Below are 23,030 nucleotides of genomic sequence, written 5' to 3' on the forward strand. Positions count from 1 at the left end.
TGACTTCTAAATGCAACAGCTTGGGTCACTAAACAAACAAAAAAAATCTAAATGGCTGGTAACAACAATTGTAGAAGTTTGAAATCCTTCAATCACAAACCGGTTCTTTGAATTAAGTTGTACCTGAGAAGAGAACTCACCACATGAGGGAGGTTCGTCTGTCCCATCAATGCAGTCTCTCATGGAGTCACACACCCAAGACTGAGGGATACACTTTCCAGCATCACAGCGGAACTGATTCGGAGAGCACGTACGACCCGCTGCAATGCGCCCACGTGCAAAAAAAAGTTGCATACCAGCTGGTAAACCATGAGCTTTATAGGTGGTAAAGGTTTTCATAAAGCATAAGCGTGTCTCTGTGTCTTTTTCTTACCGCAGAAGAGAGGATTCTCATCGCTGTTGTCTCCACAGTTGTTGTAGCCATCACAGAGGTTTTCAGGGTAGATGCAGATGTTGGTGCCATCACATTTGACCTGGCCAGCAGGACACGTGCGGTCAGCTGGAGAGAATCAACAAGGGTGAAAAAATGATACACAACAGGTCAGCAACAGATCTTTGATACTACAAACATGTCTCTTTTTTAGCAGCATACAATACATTTAGGTGTCTAGAACAACCACAACACTGGGGCACTGAACAATGACTAGCTTCAACTTTAGTTACTGAGGAAGAGGAGATGGTTAATCATACTGAGGAACCACAGTCAGGAGGACTTTAAAACGTTTTTTATAATCTATGTGTAGTAAATATCTCATTATCCATCATGATTAATCCATCAGTGAATGAACTTGATCGACATCATCTTCACTCACGGCAGTTGATCTCATCAGATGTAGCGTTGTCTCTGCAGTCGTTGTGGCCGTCACAGACGAAGGAGGTGCTGATGCAGCGTCCGTTAGCGCAGGTGAACTCAGTGGCAGGGTTGCAGGTGGGGAAAGGGCAGTCGCGCTCATCACTGCTGTCACCGCAGTCGTCTGTGTAGTCACAGACGTAGCTCAGTGGGACGCAGCGCCCGTTGTCGCAGGTGAAGTCAATGGCTGAGCAGGTATGGAAGGCTGAGGAGGGTGAGAGGAAGCTACAGTTGTAGTCTCATAGTAGAATAAGTTGCCTTCTTGTGTTAACAACGTTACAAACCACGAGCAGGAAATTAAAGGTTTGAAATGTTTGCTATTCACTAATAAACTCATTTCTTACCGCACACTCTTTCGAGCTCATCAGAGTTATCCGAGCAGTCATTGTAGCCGTCACACTTCCAGCGGGGTGAGATACAGTTACCATTCAGACAGGTGAACTGATCTGGCGTACAACGTTTCCCTGTATCTTTAATGCAATCTTTGCCATTGTTGGCCAAGAACCACTTCCCCTGATGAGGACACTGGCACTCTGGGCCCACTGGACCTGCAGAGGAGATTATCAGGTGAGTTTAAGAATGCAGAAGAACCGGAGGGAACAGAGATAATTTTGTCTTCTTAATTAGAAGTAGAGTCTGTCTCTTTATGTGGCTGCTGTATAACTTTAGTGGAATATTGGAAGGATTCAGTGCCTTTTTAGTTGCAATGCAAATACGATTCTGCTCTTACCAGGAACACAGACATGACTGCAGCCACCGTTGAACTGCTGACAGGAGCTGGTGCAACTCTCCTGCTTAGATCCAGCATAAACGTGGATGTCATTCGGTCGGAATTGCAGGTCCCGGGCTATCACAGTGAAGCCAGAGCCGTCGTTCTTCCCAGCCCTAAAGACGCTTCTATCGGTCCAGTCTGTCCAGAAGATGTCCTGCTGGAAGACGGTCATGGCGTACGGGTACCGGACCCCCTGCACGATCACTTGTCGGTTCTGACCGGTCAGAGTGGCTCGCTCAATCTTGTCTCTGCAGAAAGAAATGAAACAAACAAAAACAAATGCAGCAAAAGCCCTCAAATAGTTTTTAATATAGAACAGGGGAAAAAGTGGACATACAGTGAGGCGTCGGCCCAGTAGAGCATCCTCTCCTCATAGTCCAGAGACAGGCCATTCGGTGTTGTCAGGCTGCTGTTGATGATGGCGGTCCGGAAGTTTCCACCGAGCGTGGCCCTCTCAATCTTAGCTGGAGCCCCCCAGTCAGTCCAGTACAGGTACCTGATGAAGAGATACCCATAAGAAAAGAGAGAAGGGGCTGTACTGAATTCATTATCATTTCTTAAAAAACATCTCTAATCGATAAGACGTTTGCTTATGAAATGAGGGTTTGCTGATTTTACCCGTAGCATGGATCAACAATGATGCCCCTGGGGCGGTTTGCATGGGCGATGATTGAGCGGTTCATCCCATTCACCCCAATCGACTGGACATTACGCCTGTAGGAGTCGGTAAAGTAGAGACGCTTGTTGACCCAATCATACGCCAGTCCCTCTGGATCGTCCAAATCTGAACAGGATATAGAGGAGAGGATATTAAATGAAGTGAAAAACAGAGATTAGATCATGAAGGAAATGAGGGAATGAAACAAGGTGAATGTGAAAAGTGACAATTGATGCTAAACTCACCAGCGGCAATAATAACAGGCGAGATGTTGATGGCTGTTGTGGTTAAAAAGCCAATAATGCTCCGACCTATCCCCTTGTACTGGGTGAAGAAAATTCGCTTATCCTCAAAGTCGTAATCCAGCGCCATTAAAGTGTATCCCAAGTTCTGTGTTGGATAGGGAGTGCTGTGATCTGCTGGGTCTAACCTCATGCTATTCAGTGTGAAGTCTGTGGTGAAGACCAGAAATTCGTCGAGACCGTAACCGCATGTTACTCCGTTACTAAGGAGTGACCCATGTGCACAACCACATTTAGGTTTCTCCTGCTCGAAAATGGCAAAGCAGAGCTGCTGGCAGCGTCCATTGTCCTCCTGGCATGGGTTAAAGCCGACCTGGTTGGCAGATGTAGGCTGGACGTGAGCATCAAAGATGGTGACATCCATCGGCCCATCAAGATTGTCTCGGATTACCTGATACAGTCAGAAAATTGTTGTTGTTATTTAGTGACATAGGCGTAGCTCATTTTAAAGCAGAACCATTAATCGTCCACCACTATCACAAGAAACAATTCAGTCAATCTGTTGCTTGTTGTTCGCTTAAAATTATTCTCTGGACACAACTACGAAAACATTATTGACGCTAACCATCCGCATTGACCCATGTTATTCCTAACCCATATCAAGTTTCCCATTGTTAACTGCCACTGTGTCAACAATACTGCTACTGCGGCGTATTGATAATGATTGCTCAGTTTTAGTGGAGCAATCAGTGGAGGGGTTTTCTGTTCCCACGCAAACATTATTTTCTAAATGGACAGAACAGTGGTTTTGACGTAAGTCACTTTGCCATGAGCATATTAGATCAGAGATGAAACAATTAAATTAGTCAACAAACAAATGAGTCATCAACTGTCAAACACACAAAATGGACAACTTGTGTTAAATTGCACATTTGAAAGACGGGAATCCTCACTGCACGTCGTTAGTAGATCAGCTTGAACATTTGTGACATGGAGTTTAAACGTGATTTTACACACACAAACCTTTAGTAAATCAGTAGCTTCCAGTATTCATTGAAATGTGGTTGTGGCAGGAGGAAAGTTTTGACAAAAATGAACTAGAATCCTTGTAATATATATTTCACCACTAAAATGAAGTAAGTAATAAACATGATTTAGTTATTTCAGTGAAAAATGGCCAAACAGCATCACCCTGAACAGTAAAACTGCGTGTGTTTAACTGTCACCTCAGGCTGGTCGGTATTGGCTGGGTCCTTGCTGGCCTTGAAGAGCTTCCTGAGCTTTTTATCCACCCACAGCATGTAGTTTCCAAATATAGCCATTCCTGTTGGAGATGGATACCGGCTCCCATAGCGGATAATCTGCCTCTGTGTGCCGTCTACGGCCATGCGGGAGACCATATCAAGAACATCATCGGTCCAGTAGAGGAAGTCATTGGTGTAATCAACTGTGAGGCCACGAGGAGACGCCAGGCTCTCTGATGCCAACACGGTGCGGTTTGTGCCATCCAGCAGGGCTCGTTCAATCTTGGGTGTTTGGCCACCATCCGTCCAGAAGAGGTAGCGAAGCTTGGGGCTGACTGCCAGGTCACGGGGCCGGTCAAAGGAGGACTTGAGGAGAACCATTCGGAAGGTGGTGTTGATGGCCAGCACCTCCAGGAAGGTCTCGCTGTCAAACGCATTGGTGAAGTACAAGTTACCTTAGAAAGGGAGCGGAGAAATGTGAAAGAAGAGAAGGGTTATATATATGAATCATTGATGCTGAACATTTTTCATAAAAAGTTTAGTTAATGTTTGCTATTTTCCCAGAGCTTCTTTGTGAAGACAATGGATGAATGAAAGGATGTTTAAATGGCCGAGCGGCTTTATACCTGCAATCCAGTCTACAGCTAGACCGTGGATGCCTCCTCTTCCAATGCCCATATCGACGACACTGCTGTAATGCCCTCCATTCGTTTGGGCCCTGAAGATGCCCATGTACAAGCTGGACGTGCCGTTCTCAGTCCAGTATAAAAAGCTGGATTCAATATGGAGGTCCAGCTTGTCCTTAATGGAGTAGGATGCTGAAAAATAAAAACAGGGGCCTCCTGTGGTTAGTGGAAAGTTGGTATTTATAGTCAATGAAAAAGCTATATTATTTGCAAAAATGGCTAAACAAAACAATACAAAGCCAACATACTTCCTCCAACAGGCACCATCGCCTCAGAGTGGTCCAAGCTGTTTATGTGGAAGCCTCGGATATACTTTGCAGTGGAGATGATGGCGTAAGATTCATACTGCTCACAGCGAGAGCCGTCTTGAGATGGGATAAATCCTGTGGTGCAGGCACAGGTCTTCTGACTGTTTGGTTTGGGCAGACAGAGATGCGGACAGCCCCCGTTGTTGCCGCTGCAGGCGTTGGTGGTCCCTGCTGAGTCTGAGGCGGGAGAAACAGAGTGGTGGAGGTAAGCAGTACTGGATCATATGAACATATATTACTGTCATGCAACTGGGCAATGGAACAACATTCAAATGAACAACAGAAATAAAAAGTTTTCTCCTCACATTAAAAACATTTGACAAACGCCATAGAATATATTTTGTGAGGTGCAGAATCTCTGACTTACAGCTTCAATAAGGGAACATCTTTTTCTAAATAAATCTTGGGACTATTTTTCAAAAGATTTGCTCAAATAATTCAATCTCACTCCCTGAGATCCTGAAATGATTGTTTGCCCCTTCTTTCGAGGATCTACACTGTAACAAAAAGGTGACAGTATTTGTTGTCACATCTCCGTGTCTTACTAATTATTTATTTTTGGTAAATATTTTCTTTACAGCAGAGAGATGACAGAAAGTGAGACAGCAAAATCCAGCTCATTGTTGCGGTCTCAACCCCAAAGCCATTAAGAGACCCTTTGAAAAACAAATCATTTTATGGTTTTATTTTTGTATTTTGATGCCATTTTGACTTATCTTATCGCGATACAAACTTGAACTGTCAGTAAAACTATATAAATAAAGTTTATCACTAGTATAATTTTAGAAATTTTTTTTTCTATGTAGTCCGAACACAAAGATGAAATCACACAAAAAGAAGTGAAGAAAAGCCTTTTGTATAAGACGCAAAATGTGTTCAAGAAACCACAGAAGTCCAGTTACTTTTTGATAAAAACCAACATCACATGAGAAAAATCTCTCTATTTTTAACAATAGAATACTATTTACTTATTGTGATTAAAAACAAAGAATAGCACAATGGTAAAAGTCCTTATCGACACAAAAGCTACATTCAGAGGATGAAATAAAAGTAGTACTCAATCCTGCTGTGTGCTGTCCTTGAGAAGGACACTAAAGTCCCACTCACTGCCAGCACTTATGTAATACTCTGGATGAAAACAGCAACGAGCTGAAGGACAGACACCTCTGGATTGAATTAAAAAGAACATTGAATCCACGTACTGTCTCTGGCGTGCACTTTGAGAGCACGCAGGCCAGACATGCCGCTCCTCATCACCACCATGTCGGACCCAGTGTTCTTGTCCACCCTCTCGATGACCTCATAGTCCAGGTCAGTGTAGTAGAGGTAGTTCTGGTGGACTGTCAGACCCCATGGATGGGACAGGCCTCTGACCACCGTCACCCGGGTTACGCCATCCATGGTGCCGCTCTCGATCTGGGCGAACAAGGCAGGAGAGCAAAGTGGAAGAGTTCAGTGAAAATAGTTCAAAAGACCCTTAACTTTTGAACACGATAACAAAACTACAAGCAAAATAACAACAGATCACTGAGGTTCATAATACTTACTGACAGTGTGACAGTGAGTATTTCTCACAAATGAAAAGGTCAGTAATCTCAGTTGAACATTTAAATCCTCAAAATGTGAAGTAACTGACTACATTTTTCTATCATAGTCCACATGTTGAGAAGGTATTCTGTACATACCACCCCTGAGCCAGAAACACCCCAGTACAGTTTGCTGGCAGAGATGTCGGCAGTGATAAAGCCGATGTTAGCCAGGTTGCCTGTGTAGAGGTTGCTGAGGTTTCCTCCATCCATGTCTGCGCTGCCAACCTTTGGAGGAACTCCGTTGTCTGACCCCTTGTCTGTCCAAAATAACTTCCTGTGGAGGGAAAAGCGTTAATATGAGAAACAGCTGAATAACTTTTAGATATGGCAGAACAAATGAGTTAGTCCTCAAATGTGGATCAAATATCAAAATATGCCATCAAAAACACAGAAAAACAGAATACGAACATCTAATATATTTAGTCATTTCACGCACAGAAACAGACACTTATTTGTTGCTTTTATTATTTTGTCCATGCTAATGAATTCATAAAAGATAGTTAATTCTACAGGGTTGTTTGTTCAATGAACAGATGCTTTACCCTCTGCCTGGATCCAGGGCGATTCCATTAGGCTCTCCTGTTCCCGTTGGTTTGCCAGTTGAGGTGATGACAGTCTTCCTATAATTCTCGGTTCCATCTACACGGATAACCTGAGTGAATGTATAGTGTTGTTGATATACTTGCACAAAACTCAAACAAAAATTAAGGGATAAACAAGACAGGGCAAAAAGGCAACTTAGATGAAAAACACTCCATGGTAAAACACAGTACTGTGCAAATGTTTTAGTTTAGATGCAAGCAGAGAAATCTAAAACTGGATATTAGTTGTGACCTCTGTTTAACTTTAAAAGTGCACTAATTCTCCACACTTGGTTGTTTCAGAGCATCTTGGAGAACTTGCCACAGTTCTTCTGTGGATTCAGACTGTCTCATCATGTGATCCCAGACTGACTCCATGATGTTAAAATTAGAGCTTTGTATCAGGTCATCGTTGCCTTTCAATGAAGTTCTTAATGGTTGTATGTCTGGAATCATTGTCATGCTGCAGACTGAATTTAGGACCTCTTTTATGGTAGTATTATGGAGGATATGAATTTAAAGGGCCTAAAGTTTTTGCACAGGACTGTTTGAAATGCACATGAATATACACTCAATTAAAAAATACATCAAATCTGACCAACAAATTACTGTAATGAATGTAATTAAGACTGAATGTGCTATATGTGCAGTAGGTAGGTAGGTATTTACTTTATTAATCCCCGAGGGGAAATTTTGTATTATATATATATATCTATAGATATATATATTATGATATATATTTATGTAAATATATATCAGTGTTAATTGTTCCCCATTATAATTCCAGTGTCTGTTTAATGTAGTTTAATGTAGTTCAGTGTTGTTTAATGTTGTTTAATGTTATCTTGCCTTATCATCCGAGGCTAGTTCTGGCAATGTATTGTTGCTATTCAACAATCAATAACCAAAAGGTGCTTACTTCAATGGTTTTGGCAGTGGGATTGGTGTAATACATTATCCGGCCGATCCAATCAAAAGCCAGACCGGACGGTGAGCCCATGAAAGCAGCTGGAGCAAACTCAGATCTGTTGGTCCCACTGGTTTTTATCTGCCAAATTGAACCCTAATGTCAAAGAAAAATAACAGGTTGTGCATCAAAACAAGCCTTTCAAAGACTGGACATACTCAGGTAATAAGCAAAAACAAAAAAAAACCTGAAGAAAATGTGAATTTAGATCACCATTACAAGCTGTGATATAACCAACTCAAGCATGACATATTGCAAAGCCAAACCTTTGTTCAGGGATGCTTTAAAAGCTTAAAATGGAATACGATTTATGTTTAATATAATGAATTACCTGTACTAACAGTTTAATAAAAAATTATCCTTGTATCAGGAAATTCATGTATAATGTCACTTCTCTGCTTCAGTTTACGACCTCCACTCACAGAGCTCTGCACCCAGTAGACAAACTGCTCCTGGTCATCAAAGTCAATGTCCCGACCCTGGCTGACGCCAGACACCGGGGCCATGGCATTGTTGGAAGGGTCAGTGGGGTCCAGAGGAATCCCTAATATCACAGAATCCCTCACCACCATCAGGAAGGGAGTTTCGTCTGGAAAAGAACAGATGTATAAATGAGTACTTGCACAAAAGGCTGCCAGGCCGTTAAGAGAGACTATAATTAATAGCAGAGACACAAAATCACCATCAGTACTAGAAATTTTATATTCACTGACACTGATTTAAAAATCATTTTAAGATGAATTCTGTGAACACTGGTGCCTGTAAAAAAATTTAAAAAAAACCTAAGCTGATGTACAAAAAAACCCCAAAAAAACAACAACCTTTGATGCAGGTGCGTTTGTCAGCGTTGTCCAGCTTCCAACCAGACTGGCAGTGGCAGGTGTAGTACCTGGGTCTCAGGCCGGACAGCAGGCACAGCTGGGAGCACAGGTGTTCTCCGCATGGGTTGGTGGCTAAATACAGAACAACAGTGTCACCTTCAGATTTAAAATGACATTTCACCACTTCAACAAAATGTTAACTTTATCACACTGAATGAATAATTTGGTGAACCCACTGCAGGGGAGTTTGTACATGCAGTAAGAGTTGATTTGTCTGTTGTGATGGGTTTTTTTTTCTTCTTAGTTAAGAAGCTACCTGTGGGCTGTTTGATGGGATGGTTCATGACTATGCCCATGGGCTGGTACACATTGTTCATCAAAATGGTGATGTTGCCACCGTGGAACTTGTTCGTCCTCATCACTTTGCTGGTGTAGCGCTCTGACCAGTAGATGTTGTCCTCGAAGATGGTCATACCGTGTGGGTGCTGGAGAACCTGGTGTGAGGAAAATAGGGAACAAGTGAATGATTAAATATGCACTAAGACAGAGAATAAGGAGATGAAAAACAAAATGAAATGAGCTAGTGAAATAAATAAATAAATTCCCCAAAATTGTATTTTTTAAAAAGGAAATCATGAGAGGGAAGGGGTAGAAATATTCCTCTTTTTCCAAATGTATATTTATATTTACAGTTAAATTTCTATCATTTAACTTCTGAGTACTCTCTGAGGTAGGAAATAATTTAATAAAAAAATGTTTAATGATTTGTTAGTATTCATAATAATTAGTTTTATCTCTTAAAATGATCAAATTAAACCTACCATGTCACTCGCCATGACCTGATGACGGTTGTTGCCATTATAGTCACAGTAGTCAATATATTTGAGGTAAGCGTCGGCAAAGTAGACCCTGCGTGTTGTGTAGTCCAGAGCCAGGCCGTTGGGCCAGTAGAGCTTAGTGCTGACAATGACTTGCCTCCCAACTCCATCCATGTTGGCCTTCTCGATCCTCGGGTTCTGACCCCAGTCTGACCAGAACATCAGGTTGGTACTGCGAGGAATGACAGTGATAGAAAGTTAATTCAGCATTTCTTAAGTCTGTTTGTTAAAGACTGAAAAAACACCTAAATAAAACCATGTTCAGAGTCTCCTTACTGGTCACGGGGGTCTAAAACCAATCCACGCGGGCTGGTGACATTTTTGGCTAAGAGGACCTTCCGAAAGCGACCGTCCAGAGTGGAAACCTCAATGTTCTCCATGACAGAGTCGGTCCAGTACAGGTTCCGACCCACCCAGTCCACTGCAACACTCTCTGGTACCATCAGACCAGAGGAGAACACCTACAACAAGAGAGACACAATGAACACTGAGAACATGGCACAGTTCAGTTTATGCTACAGTTTGGGTTCCTATACATCAAGAAAGTTCAACTTCTACCCAGAGAAATTCTCTTGCTTTAATGCACGTGCCCTAAGATTTGTCTTACTTCCCGTCTGTCGGTGCCATTCTGGTAGGCACTCCATATCTTCTTCTGAAAGGCGTCAGCCCAGTAGATCCTGGAAGTCACGCTGTCAAAGTCCACAGTCACAATGCTTGACCCGCTGATCACTGGACGCATCAGAGGTGGTCTCATGTTGATCTGGTTGGCGATGATCTGGTTACGCTTGGCAACCAGAAGTACAGCTGCGGACGGGTCTAAGGGGCAGAAAAATATCATGTTTGCTTCCAACATTTTATCATAAGCGTCTTTGTGTAAACAGCTTCATGCTCCAAGAAGAATTTCACATATAAACATTACACGCAAACTGCGGAAATGAGTAGTAGTCAGCTTTGTTTGTACTGTATAACTTTGTATTATCTTATTATGTTATACTTTGGTTAAAATTCCTGTAATAGCTTCATTTAGGGATTTTGATTCAAGTAATTTATTGGTTTCATTTATTTTGTATGGAAACAATTTTTTTACATGCAGCTTTATTGATATTGAACTGCTTGTTGCTTACCTGCAGCTTTGCAGGTGCGTCCATCAGGCTCAAGGAGGTAACCATCGGAACAGTAGCACCTGAAACTTCCTCTCTCGTTGAAGCACTCCTGGCTGCAGAAACCAGGGATCAGACACTCGTTGATGTCGTTACAGGTCTTGGAGTCATTGAGGAGCTGAAATCCTGGTTGACACGTGCACTGGGCCCCAAACGGTCCCTGGACGCAACCGTCAGTGCAGTCGCCGTTGTTCAGAGCACAGTCATCTTGGTCTTCATGAAAGTATAGTGACAGTGAATAAGTTTTGTACATTTATTAGGCACTTGGCTTTACTTTGTACTGTAAGGTAACATTTCTTTTTTTATTCTCGTACATTAAATTGTCCTTCGTTTGCACTAATTGATGTTGCTGTAATCGTTTTCATTTTTCATTTTCAATACTCTTTACAGAGGCTTAAATATATGACACAATACATGAAAACTCACTGCAGATTGGTGACTCATCGGCTCCGTTGGGACAGTCCCTCTGGCCGTTGCACACCTTGTCCAGGTCGATGCACAACTGGTCGCTGGGGCACTGCCACTGTCCGGAGGGACAACTGAATGGAGGGGCGGGGCAGTTCTCTTCATCGCTCATGTCCTGGCAGTCGTTGTCACCGTCACACAACCAGCTTGTCGGGATGCATCTCCTGTTGGCGCACTGGAAATAGTTGGATCCGCAGGTGACAATCGGGCACGAGTTGTGTTCATCGGATCCATCCTCACAGTCTGGGTGGCCGTCACACTCCCACTCGTCCGGTATGCAGAAACCGTCGTTCTGACACTGGAACTCGTTGTCATGGCAGAGGCCTGGACCTCGAGTGGCTGAAGGTGCCGGAGACATTTGAAAAATTACTTTTAAAACTGCAAGAACCCATCAGCAGAAAGTGAAACCATGAACATCACTGATTCGCGCAGTTGACATGTCTGTGTGGTTAACGTACGACAGTCTCGTTCATCTGAATGGTCCCTGCAGTCAAACACTCCATCACATTGATAACTTTTACTGACACATTGGTCCCCGCTGGCACAGGCAAACTCATAGGAGCCACAGGAAAACTCTTTAAGTGGAAAGAAAGACAAAAAAAAAAAAAAACAGTAAACAAAAAAAAAATTAAAAAATCTCTATTGTGCTACGGCAAATGTGTATCCTAAAACTTTACAGATTCTCACCGCAATTTTTCTCATCAGAGCCGTCCAAGCAGTCCTGGTCTCCATCACACACGTAGGAGCTGTAGATACAGCGGTGTTCGGGACACAGGAAGTATCCAGAAGTGCATGTAGTGATGGTTGAATCTGACAATCACAGACACGGCTCATTTATCAGTGGATTTAAAGGATGACATTTGTATGTGCAGCATTTCATAAAAATACAAAAGTGGTGTGAAAATAGAGTGACTTACTGCAGTTGTGTTCATCCGATCCATCGCCGCAGTCATTGTCACCGTCACACAGCCATATTTTAGAGACACACCTGTTGTTATCACAGGTGAAGTAGTCAGCTGCGCAGGTGGGAGGAGGGAGACGAGTGGGACAGTTCATTTCATCAGAATTGTCTCCGCAGTCGTCCATGCCATCGCAGCGCCAATAGGAGGGGATGCAGTGCTTGTTGCTGCACGTGAATGCTCGTGGAGAGCAGGTCGCTCCTGGTGAAGACAGTCATCAAATTGTTTGCTCGTTAGTATTATTTCCTTTTGCCACTTGATAAAAACAAACACATTTTGTCACACATTCACCTGTATCCGTGCAGTTGGCCTCATCAGTCTTATCTACGCAATCCACAGTCCCGTCACAGCGGTAGGAGTTGGGGGTACAACGTCCTTCATCACACTCGAAGGCGTAGTCACCGCAGTTGTCAGGTGGGGGAACAGAGTCGTCCTTGACGCAGTTCCTCTGATTGGTCTGAAGCTTCATGCCGTACGGGCAGCCACACACTCGATTGAAGGGCGGTGTTGGGAAACAGAAGTGGCTGCAGCGTCCATTTGACAACACATTACAACGGCTGGTGAAGGCTGTCGAAGAGACAACAAAGAAGCTGTGAGGAGGTTTCTGCGTTGTTACATCTCACTGCTAAACTATTATCCTGCCAGTCATTGACCATCGCGGTTTAACAATGCAGTTTCCCCTTGGCCCTGTTCACACATCCAGTTGTCTAAACTGGGTAACACTTTGTTGACTCCAATGTCTTGCTGTGTGTGAACTTACTGCTCTGCAGGTCAGCTGTGTAGGCCTTGACATTCATGATGCTGTTGATTCCTTGTCTGACCATCACGCTTCCTCCTCCATCCCTCTTCCTCAACTCGAATATTGCGTTGGTCCTTGTGTCAGCCACATACAGGTAGTCTACAAAACAGAAAGAGCTGGTTCAGCATTTGGTAAAAAAGACTAGTTCAGGTACTAAAAACAAATCTGCATTCACAAAGTATTATAAATGAGTTCAAAGCGGTTGCAATAGAAATTTGAGGACAGTTAGAATAAGTGTACAGAAAAGTGTGCTATGGTGTGTGTTAAATATGCACAATAATGTGCAGTAAATGTGAAAAAAAATCATTTTAAAAGTGGCATGGAGGCCATTAATCAGGATAATGAAGTGACCTCAAAACTTTAAGTAAGTACTGGGAAAAGGTACTGTTATTTTTAAAACTTGCTTATGATATTGAGCGTGTATAATCGTAACAGACTTTTATGTTTGTCAGTGCTGCAGAAAAAAAAGAAAAAAAATCATACATACATTATATATTATTGTAAATATGTGTAATATATCTCAGGTGAAACCATGAAAATGAACCTGAGTAAATAGTCAGCGAGTAGGGTTGAGTGATCTGTCCGATATTGGTAAACGTCTGTCGGTCATCTCCCTCAATGCCAATGTGACCGATCTGATCGAAGAGGGAATCCACCCAATACAGCCTGTCCATCCTGTCCGAGAGAAACCACAAGTAATCAGCCTAATACGAAGGAATACCGGGGTCACAGCATCATGTAGCGCACACAGGTCATCACTGTACTTACATATAGTCAACAGCGAGTCCATTCGGCCATCCCAGTGTTGTGTTGACCAGAGGAACTCCATTGCTGCCATCCGTGAAGCACTTCATTATGACTGCTGGACGATACCAGTCGGACCAGAACAAGTAGCTGAGGATCAACATTTGGTTGGAGAAACATGAGGACAGACTGTTTAGTGTCATTCAGAAAGAAAAATAAGATGAAACTGGTTAACTCTGATGTCATTGTATGCATAAATGCATACCTGACTATAGACAGTAAGTAGAATAAATCTAAATTACTGACCTGGAGTAATGTGTGGTGTGAACTGGGGTTACTTCCCTTTCTGCCTTTGCTCAGAGCAAACCATTCTATACTAACTACATCTAATAAATCTGAGCACTCACCCAGCACTAGGATGCACTGCAATCGCCTTTGGGATCCTCAGTCCAGTAACAATGTCTTTTCTGGACTTGTCTGTGACTCTGAAGGCCACCACCGACTTGTAGGTGGTTGTGGTCCAAAACAAAACTTTGGAGGTCCAGTCATAGGCCATGGAATCAACTGTTCCCACTCTGTCACCTGTCAAGATCTGTTGAACTGAGAGTGCAAAAGTAAAATACTGTGAGGACGTGTGACCCATACGATTAAGGACAGAGGTTTACAAGACAAACTGAAACATTATGATTACATGCTACGTTTAACTAATTAATGTTGCATAACATATCATCCAACCGATTGCCCTTTTAGTGGTGCTTGGTTAAATGAACGTTATAAAGTCTCACCAGTGCCATTGAGGTTGGACTTATAGATGAGCCCTCGGGACCTGTCATTGAAGAAAACAGCCTCCTCTTTGCCATCAAACGCCACTGCAGAGCCAGAGAAAAATGTTGCCAACCCTTGGAGGGGCAGAGTGACATCTTCCTGGAGCGACAGGTTCAGTGGGATTCCCCGCACTGCCAGAGAGGTGGCCACCAACAAGTAGTCCTTCAGCTCTGTCCAAAGAGTGAGTGGCAGTGGTTACTAGCAAGTGTTCATACAACTGAATCATAAATCCATTCATTTCTTACTGTGTGTTGTTGCAGAAATTATATGTACAATACTGTCAATTTATTTTAGTGTGTTACAGCTAATTAAAAGGACAAACACACAGACCATAAAAAATACTGTGAACTTGAGTTAGGGAAACTTTTGCACTCAATCGAAACTCACTGAAGCAGGTCTGACGGTCAGAGTGCAGGTCGTAACCATGGCGACACTTGCAGCGGAAGCCCAAACCATCATTGTCGGTGCGGTGACTTAATACGCAAATGTGCTGACAGCCACCGTTGTGTCTACCACAGGGGTTCATCACTGCAAGACAAGACAGATGTGGTCATTTCATGAAATCACTGCCATCTCTCAGTTGAAGTCTGTAGCCATTATAGAGAAGACTGAGAGACTTTTTTTTCCTTCCTCGGCAATGAAGGAAAACAGTAATGTGACATCAGTCGGATTTGTCGCAGGTTGAAAGCGTGTCTCCTTACCAACAGGCTGCAGGGCACGGTGTGAGACGACAACATGGCCTGGTCGCTTGGCGGTGCGATAGAGGAGCGTCGGGTTGCTGCCGTTGAAGCGATTGGCTCTAACTACGCCCATCTTGGTCCAGTCGGTGAAGAAGACGTGGTTTTCAAACAAAGCAACTCCAAAAGGATGTGGAGCCTGCGTTCCACCATTGAGGACCATTTTCCTGAAACGCAACAACAATGCAGTTCATCAAAGACCATCAAGGAGAACACAACGCAGCTGGATCATTTGAAGATCAGGAGACATTTTGAATGCAACCTTTACCTGTCCAAGCCGCTGTATGTGACAGTCTCCACCGTGTCAAAGTGGCTGTCAGACCAGTAGACCCTCCGGGTGACAATATCGAGGGTAATTCCTCTTGGTATTCCGAGCCCGCTTCTTACCAGCTCGACACGATTACTGCCATCCATGAAGGCCCGCTCAAGCTTTATTTGCTCACTGGCAATACCCATGTCTGTGAAGAACATGTAGCTGCAAACAAAAAAAGAGGGAAGAATTAAAGGGATGCTACGTGAGCAAAATAAAGCCATGTGGATGTAAAAAAGTCTGTAACAGAATTCATGCGGAATCGTGTTGAATCACCACAGTTTCGGTCCCGACTCATTAAAACCAGCCCGTGTTATGATGGCTGACATGGCACGCCACATGCGAGCATTTAAACCCACCCCACTGTCGGGTCCAGGGCGAGACCATGAGGACTCTGCAGGTTCTCAGTCACCAGCGTCACCCGATTCTCTCCATCAAAGTCGCACATGTCAATGCGCTCCACCGTGACCTCTAAGACATAGAGCTTGAAGTTGATCCAGTCCACGGCGAGGTTCTGCACACTGTGGACCGAGGCAGTCAGCACTTCCTTAATGTTACCCCCATCATAGTTGGCAGAATAAACCTGGCAGAAGAATAAAAGGGTTTGGAATGAATGGGTTCTTCCTGTGACCTTGAGAAATGCGCACGCACCTTGTTTATTGCAACCACGTAAAGAAGCTATGATGAAGGTGACGGAGATAAAATGCTTTCATCAATAGTGTCATCAGACAAGGAACCGGACTCACCTTTTTGGTGTATGTATCGCTCCAGAAGACTGTGTCGCTGTGCCAGTGGTAGGCCACCCCAACAGAGAAACCTTTTCCCTGGGATGGCACCAGAGTTCTGACGAACCGTCCGTGTATGTCGGCCATCATCACATCACCACCGTTAGTGAAAATGAGCTGCGGCAATCCAGCTGAGAAAACACAAATACCAGACAAACTGGATATAATTAAGAAACACACATATTATTTAAACCGAAATAAACATGCAGGGATCCATCTGTTTTATTAAGCATTAGAAAAAAACGGAACTATGCAAATATAGAAATCTTGGCTCTTTTGAGTTATGATGTCAATTTATAAGCAACACACCAGAAACGGCACTATTGTCTGCTGAACCATGTGAGGATGATCTTTTAAACACCTCACAGACTGCAGCAGCAGATAAATATCATATAAAGCAACTATGCCATGTGTCACTCTCCGTACCTGACACGTTGGCTTTGCAGACATAACCGTGCTCCAAGAAGTATCCGTCAGCACAGCTGCACTGGTGTGTCCCCGGACGATCCTCACACAGCTGGTCACAGATCCCCCAGATCTGACAGTCATTATAGTCTGAGCGACAGAACAAGCAGACATGTTTTATGTTGTACCCATTACGGTGAGGATACGGCGACAGGACTGAAGCTTAAAACGTTTCCCCAAAACTGCTCATGCTTTCTGTACGTGAGACTCCACCACAATCAACGCTGCAACAAATATTGATTATGTTGTCAAAAAATTGATTATCATATCGGGCACTCACCAACACATGAACGGCTGTCATTGGCTACAGTAAAGCCATCCGGGCAGTGGCATGCACCACCCTGAGGAGATGGGTGGCACAGGTACTCACAGCTCAAGGTGGAGCACCGATTCAGGCCTGTGAGTAAAAGTCATACGCGTCAACATCATGGTCAAGTCCAGGTTACATTTTAAGGTTTTGAATTCCTCATCATTTCGAGGTTGCCAGGATATCATTATGTCGTGACCGGCATTATAGCCATCATCAACAGAAAATTACCTGGAAAAAGTTAATCTTAAACCAGGTGTGTGTGAAGGTAGTGATAAGGAAGACAAAAGTTATGACTGTATCACAGCCTCAGCAGCTGACTCCGGGAAAAAAATGTATGAGTCTAATATACTATGTTTAAAACCCTGGCACCTACATTTACAGTCTCATGAAACAGCTGCAAATGTACAGCATTCTACATCAGACCGGATTTCTCTCGCTTAGACGTAATATCATACAGTTTATTTTCATTTAATTCAGTTTGATTCCTCTCATCTGCCAATTTACACTGTAAGAATCAAGGCAAATATGAGTAAATAGCAGCATTCTCAGTGTGCAGATTTCTCCAATCTATGTGGAAAAAGTCACACGAGAGACTTACTGCAGGTTTGCTGTCCTGTGGAGTTGGTCTCATCTGTACCTCCAGGACAATCAGGTTTGCCATCACACACTTGTCCAAATGGTACACAGGCTGTGGAGCCCGGGCATCCCCATTCACCAGGGTAACAGTCTCGAGAGTTACTATCTAAAAACCACAGAAAACAAGACATGTCACAGGTCCAGTGAACCCCAAATACAAACATATCTAGATTCACCTTCACATCAGCCTTCCACCACAAATGTCTTTGAAATTGAGTTATTACTTTACGTGATCAACTTTCGGCAAAGTGTTTATCCTCACAGTTACAGCAGGGCAATTTTACACTCCTGATGTTCAAACTGAATTGAATTTCCTGTAAGTCCATTTGAAGGAATACTTTTTTTTTTTTTTTTCCTCACCGCATCCTCTCTCGTCACTGTCGTCTCCGCAGTCGTTGAACTTGTCGCACACCCAGCGCTGAGGAATGCAGCGGCCGCTGGCGCACGTGAACTCACTGCCGCTGCAGCTCTGGTACACTAAAACAACAAGTAGGGTTAGACGAGCAGCGGGTGCACCGATCTTTAATGATCAAATCAAGGAGCCTCACGAGTGTGGACTGAAAGACCGTTCAGTGTAATTCTCTCTCACCACAGCCTTGCTCATCACTGTTATCCCCGCAGTCGTCCCAGTGGTCACACACGAAGGACTGCGGGACGCAGTAGCCATTGGCGCACTGATACTGGTGGATGGGACAGTGTTGACTTGCTGGAAATGAAACACGGTGACTGAGTGACGTACCCTGGGACACAACTTTTCACTGACTACACTACAGTAGATATTACACATTCCTGGTTTCACAGAAATTAGTCCAAACTTACAGAAGTTGACGCAGTAGTGACATTACACTGTCCTTAATGGTACTTTGATAGCCTGTTTGGGGGATGTTTTTTTTTAAAAAAATTATTTTTTTTTTTATGATTATTCTTTTGTCAAGCAGGAACGACAAATGTTCCACCTCGTTGCTGTACAACAACAAATATTTGCTGCCAAGACATACGACACTTGACTTTAGCGAAAGACAGGTCTTTGTTTTTCTTCTTTTTTTCCTGACGTATTTTCAATTTCGCTTGGACGTCAGTTTCTCCCAGATTATTTGTTTTCAGTGTATCAGACAGAAAATATCGTTTATTGCATCTCTAAAACGTTGACCGCGACATGGTAAGGTTTGCTACTTACTGCAATTGGATTCATCAGAACCGTCTCTGCAGTCCTGCAGCCCATTGCAGTGCTGAGAGTTGTTGTAGCAGGCGCCATTAGCACACGTCTTCTCAGAGCAGGGTGGGTAGTCTGCAATGAGACAAACCGACTTTAATGCCAACAAAGTGCTTCCTGTTAAACAGAAAATAAGAACTAACAGACATTTGACCGTATCTGTGATGCTTTTTTTTTTTTTTTTTTTTGGAGGAGAAGGAGGAGGATTTGGAAGTCTTACTGCAGTTGTTCTCATCGAAGTTGTCCACGCAGTCCTTCACGTGGTCACATCTGTAGCTGCCCGGGATACACTGACCCTCCTGGCAGGTGAACTGGTCTGGGCTGCAGGTCCGTCCACCTGAACCAAGATTGTACGAGTGGGTTTTGTTCATTGTTGTCGTCGTTCATGATTAAAGTGAAGTGTGTAAACTCCTGCTAATATTTTATTGCATCTTCATTGATCGGTCCAGAATTCTTGTTGTCACACTGACCTGAGCCCCCCCCCCCCCCCCGCAAAAATAAATTACAGTAAAACCTTAACTAAAACCGACTTCTTTTCAACTAAAATACTTTGTCTAACGTTTTTTTTTTTTTTATTGAGTTGATGTGGCCACCTAGTGGTTATATTCTCACTACTACACATGAACAGGCATCTTTTGGTACTTTGTGATGTACCCGAAAATGATGTTTAGATGTTAAGCCAGTTTTCTGGCAATACACACATCATTCCAAAGAAAATTCACAAATTGAATCTCTTTTCCTTTACAGAAAATAAACATTCATTTTGCATACCACAGGTTCTTTGTTCATCTGAGCCATCAACGCAGTCCTCCTCCCCATCACAGACAAATCCCGCCGAGATGCATTCACCACTTGTCACACACTTAAATTCCTGTGAGGTACACGATGGAGATGCTGCCACAAGGGAAAAATCAGTCAAAAAAATGTTTGTACATAAATCATTTTTAAACATGCTATGGTCCAACCTCTTTTAAAGAAACCCAAGCTTGATCCTTCTGTTTTTTCCAATTTTAGGCCAATTTCTAAACTCCCATTTTTATCAAAAGTTTTAGAAAAAGTGGTTTCAACACAATTCTTAGCTTTTATGAATCATAACAACATCTTTGAGAAATTTCAGTCTGGTTTTAGAGCATTACATCGCACAGAAACTGCCCTCCTCAAGGTAACTAATGACCTCCTTTTAGCAGCAGAGAGGGGGGAGATTGCAGTTTTAATTCTTTTAGACCTAAGTGCAGCTTTTGACACCGTAGATCACCATTTTAATCGATCGCCTTAAAACCTAGGTTGGCATCAAGGACGCTGCACTTAGCTGGTTTTATTCTTACCTTTTAGAAAGAACCTACTCGGTCACCATAGGTAATTACTCGTCTTCCACAACACACATTACCTGTGGTGTACCACAAGGTTCAATTTTAGGTCCAATTTTATTTTCTATCTACATGCTTCCACTCGGCCAAATCCTCCAATGACACGATGTATCTTTTCACTGCTATGCAGATGACACACAGATATACCTTCCGCTGAGCCCTGGTGACCCAAAGAGCCTGGATGCTGTCTTAGATTGTCTCTCTGACATTAACTGTTGGATGGCACAAAACTTTCTTCAGCTCAATAACTCAAAATCAGAAGTCATATTGTTCAATTCCCCAAACAATAACACCAGTCTCATTGAGTCAACTTGGTCCCCTGTCTGCTTATTTAAAACCTGTTGCCAGAAACTTGGGAGTAATGTTTTGACTCTAATGTTTGAGACTTAAATCGAAAGGTGACTGTGCTTTTGCCATTAGGGCCCCTCGACTTTGGAACTACCTACCTGAGGAGATAAGGCTTTTTTATAGAATTGCTTTTAAGTGATGTTGTCCCTTTATGTCCTTTTATGCAGTTCTTTTGTTCCCCTGTTTTTCTTGGTTTATTTTATTCATTTATTTATTTGTTTGTTTTCTATTCCATTTGCTCGTTTTGGTTATTTGTTTGGTTTTCTTGTATTCATTACCTTAATGGTATGGTCTTTTTTTGCCTCCTGTTTTCTTAAATGTTTACCGGTATTGACGTTATGTATGACAATGCTTCGCCTCTCTGTAGAGCACTTTGTAAACTCTGTTTTTAAAGGTGCTATATAAATAAAGTTATTATTATTATTATTATTATTGTAGTTTGAGGACTCCCTACTTACTCTTTAGTCTGCTGTTTATTGTGTTTTTATTTCTTATTGTATTTTCCCAGTTAAGAAATGATTGCACATACATTGTGTGTTGAATTTATAGAATCAAAATCATTGGGTTCATATAATAATGTATGTTTTTCCAGTCATTAGTTGTAACACTTACGGCAGTTCAGCTCATCTGAGTCATCTGTGCAGTCTTTAGCTCCATCACACCTCCAGGCAATGTTAATGCATTGTCCACTGGTGCACTGAAACTCATTACTGCCACAACTTCCTGTAGAAAACCGAGAAACAGAAACATTAGTTTGAATACCATACATTTACTGGTTTTAACAGACAAGTTAAATGGGCTTTGTTTGAGCTTGACCTGCACACGTTTGGTTAAAGTCAATCATTTACATTATTTAGCACTGTTTAAAATGCATTCAGTGACAGTCACATTGTAATTTAAAAGTACTTAAGGGAAAAGAAGGGGTATTTTATAGTTTCCTTGACAAATGAGTTACTATGTTTATGACATTTATAGTTACTCTTATTTCCTCTGTGTGTGGCATTTGAACCTTAAAGCATGTGATTCGGCCTTTAAAGGATAGTTAATTCTTCACTATGAATAAACAGTCAATCATATGACCCTGGAGATGTGCAACTGTCATTTCAAACCTATTATTGATGTCTGAATTAGCACGGTAACTCATTCTGTGTACTTTGTTCTTGTATCTGTTGTGCATTCTGTTGTGCATTCATAACTTTTCATTATTTAGTAAAAATTTACATTAGTTTTAAAATATAGAAAACAACTTTGAATAATTAAAAATCTCTTTTTATTTTAAAATCATAACTACATAAAATGTTGCTTTGCTTACAAAAAAATATAAATTTACCCTCTGCCTCTTACCCTTTGAAAAGTCAACAATTTTTATAGTTTAAAAAAACAAAAAAATGTCAATATTCACATAATTTTAATTCACGTAATAGTTTGCTCAAAGTGGCTATCAATCTACTTCAGTTAGATTTGAGTAGTTTTTATACAGCTCAGAAATGACATTAAAAGGGAGACATTTAAGCCCTGAAGTAATTCATTTTGGTGAGATTGGCTGTTTGATGATGCAAAAATCCCCAAAATCCTGCTGTGATCACTTACAATAGTACTTTTATTCCTTTCATTTGATCCCTAATTGCTTTAACATGCTGGTTTCTATGTATTGTTTTGAAATGAAAAGGATAATGTGCACCTACCTTGAACAAGTTGAATCCCTTGGGACAGCAGTAGAAGAGGCAGAAGATGAAGACCTCTCAGGCCCATAGTTTAATGCTCAGTTTTCCTCCCCAGTGCTCTTGTGTTTCACAGCTCAGGTATTAGTTTGACAAACTGTGTACAGACATGCTAAATCTGCACCCCTGACTCTCTTGACCCGAATGAGTTCAAGGACTAAAACGTCTGGTGCAACCAGCAGAGTAGTAATGTGACATGGAGTGTTACAGCTTTTTATGGCTTGCTGCTTTACATAAACTTCATCTAAGATTAACTTTTACGTGTTGGTATGTTGTCTACATCAGCAAGAAAAAGTAACTCCTCACATTTCCATAACAATGTGGCAAGAAGGTAACCCTGTATATAGCTGAAACCGGAGAGAATATACACTTTGATGTATTTGAAAATAGTATATTTCTGCATCCACATACTAAATATCATTACATCTGTATATTTTAGTACAAATCTGTTTATTGTTTACCTTATAAGCCAATTAAAACCAGACTGTTTGTTTTTTTTAGGTCTGATTCTGATAAATCATATACATTGTACACTATACTCGAATTTGCAATAGATATTGATGATAGTGCTTTTATAAATGTACACACTT

The 23,030-nt window shown here is 42.2% G+C and overlaps 1 protein-coding gene across 1 annotated transcript in view; it reads right to left on the reverse strand.

Annotated features, from left to right (window-relative positions):
- The window catches only part of lrp2b (low density lipoprotein receptor-related protein 2b), a 37,905-nt gene extending 15,434 nt beyond the window's left edge, over positions 1–22,471 (reverse strand). Inside the window, exons 1-47 of the mRNA XM_069691680.1 lie at positions 22,405–22,471; positions 21,332–21,442; positions 19,776–19,898; positions 19,225–19,341; positions 18,969–19,079; positions 18,381–18,497; positions 18,152–18,268; positions 17,754–17,897; positions 17,126–17,242; positions 16,807–16,935; positions 16,342–16,511; positions 15,955–16,178; positions 15,554–15,760; positions 15,250–15,452; positions 14,936–15,076; positions 14,509–14,718; positions 14,131–14,323; positions 13,748–13,873; positions 13,524–13,654; positions 12,941–13,078; positions 12,472–12,747; positions 12,139–12,381; positions 11,909–12,031; positions 11,680–11,796; positions 11,183–11,560; positions 10,721–10,969; positions 10,204–10,412; positions 9,873–10,057; positions 9,540–9,768; positions 9,035–9,212; positions 8,719–8,850; positions 8,320–8,486; positions 7,850–7,993; positions 6,892–7,001; positions 6,446–6,623; positions 5,963–6,176; positions 4,701–4,937; positions 4,393–4,584; positions 3,749–4,221; positions 2,526–2,973; positions 2,241–2,406; positions 1,960–2,118; positions 1,581–1,870; positions 1,195–1,398; positions 813–1,055; positions 374–499; positions 141–260 (exon numbers count right to left, since the gene is read on the reverse strand). Of these exons, the coding sequence (XP_069547781.1) occupies positions 141–260; positions 374–499; positions 813–1,055; positions 1,195–1,398; positions 1,581–1,870; positions 1,960–2,118; positions 2,241–2,406; positions 2,526–2,973; positions 3,749–4,221; positions 4,393–4,584; positions 4,701–4,937; positions 5,963–6,176; positions 6,446–6,623; positions 6,892–7,001; positions 7,850–7,993; positions 8,320–8,486; positions 8,719–8,850; positions 9,035–9,212; positions 9,540–9,768; positions 9,873–10,057; positions 10,204–10,412; positions 10,721–10,969; positions 11,183–11,560; positions 11,680–11,796; positions 11,909–12,031; positions 12,139–12,381; positions 12,472–12,747; positions 12,941–13,078; positions 13,524–13,654; positions 13,748–13,873; positions 14,131–14,323; positions 14,509–14,718; positions 14,936–15,076; positions 15,250–15,452; positions 15,554–15,760; positions 15,955–16,178; positions 16,342–16,511; positions 16,807–16,935; positions 17,126–17,242; positions 17,754–17,897; positions 18,152–18,268; positions 18,381–18,497; positions 18,969–19,079; positions 19,225–19,341; positions 19,776–19,898; positions 21,332–21,442; positions 22,405–22,471 (8,686 nt within the window). The remainder of the gene's footprint in view (positions 1–140; positions 261–373; positions 500–812; positions 1,056–1,194; positions 1,399–1,580; positions 1,871–1,959; positions 2,119–2,240; positions 2,407–2,525; positions 2,974–3,748; positions 4,222–4,392; positions 4,585–4,700; positions 4,938–5,962; positions 6,177–6,445; positions 6,624–6,891; positions 7,002–7,849; positions 7,994–8,319; positions 8,487–8,718; positions 8,851–9,034; positions 9,213–9,539; positions 9,769–9,872; positions 10,058–10,203; positions 10,413–10,720; positions 10,970–11,182; positions 11,561–11,679; positions 11,797–11,908; positions 12,032–12,138; positions 12,382–12,471; positions 12,748–12,940; positions 13,079–13,523; positions 13,655–13,747; positions 13,874–14,130; positions 14,324–14,508; positions 14,719–14,935; positions 15,077–15,249; positions 15,453–15,553; positions 15,761–15,954; positions 16,179–16,341; positions 16,512–16,806; positions 16,936–17,125; positions 17,243–17,753; positions 17,898–18,151; positions 18,269–18,380; positions 18,498–18,968; positions 19,080–19,224; positions 19,342–19,775; positions 19,899–21,331; positions 21,443–22,404) is intronic.
- Positions 22,472–23,030: the final 559 nt, after the last annotated feature.

The sequence above is a fragment of the Brachyistius frenatus genome, unplaced genomic scaffold (genome assembly GCF_029030835.1).
Source record: "Brachyistius frenatus isolate BFR_SWC_R1_liver_20210118 unplaced genomic scaffold, ASM2903083v1 Contig_11, whole genome shotgun sequence".
Classification (NCBI taxonomy): domain Eukaryota; kingdom Metazoa; phylum Chordata; class Actinopteri; family Embiotocidae; genus Brachyistius; species Brachyistius frenatus.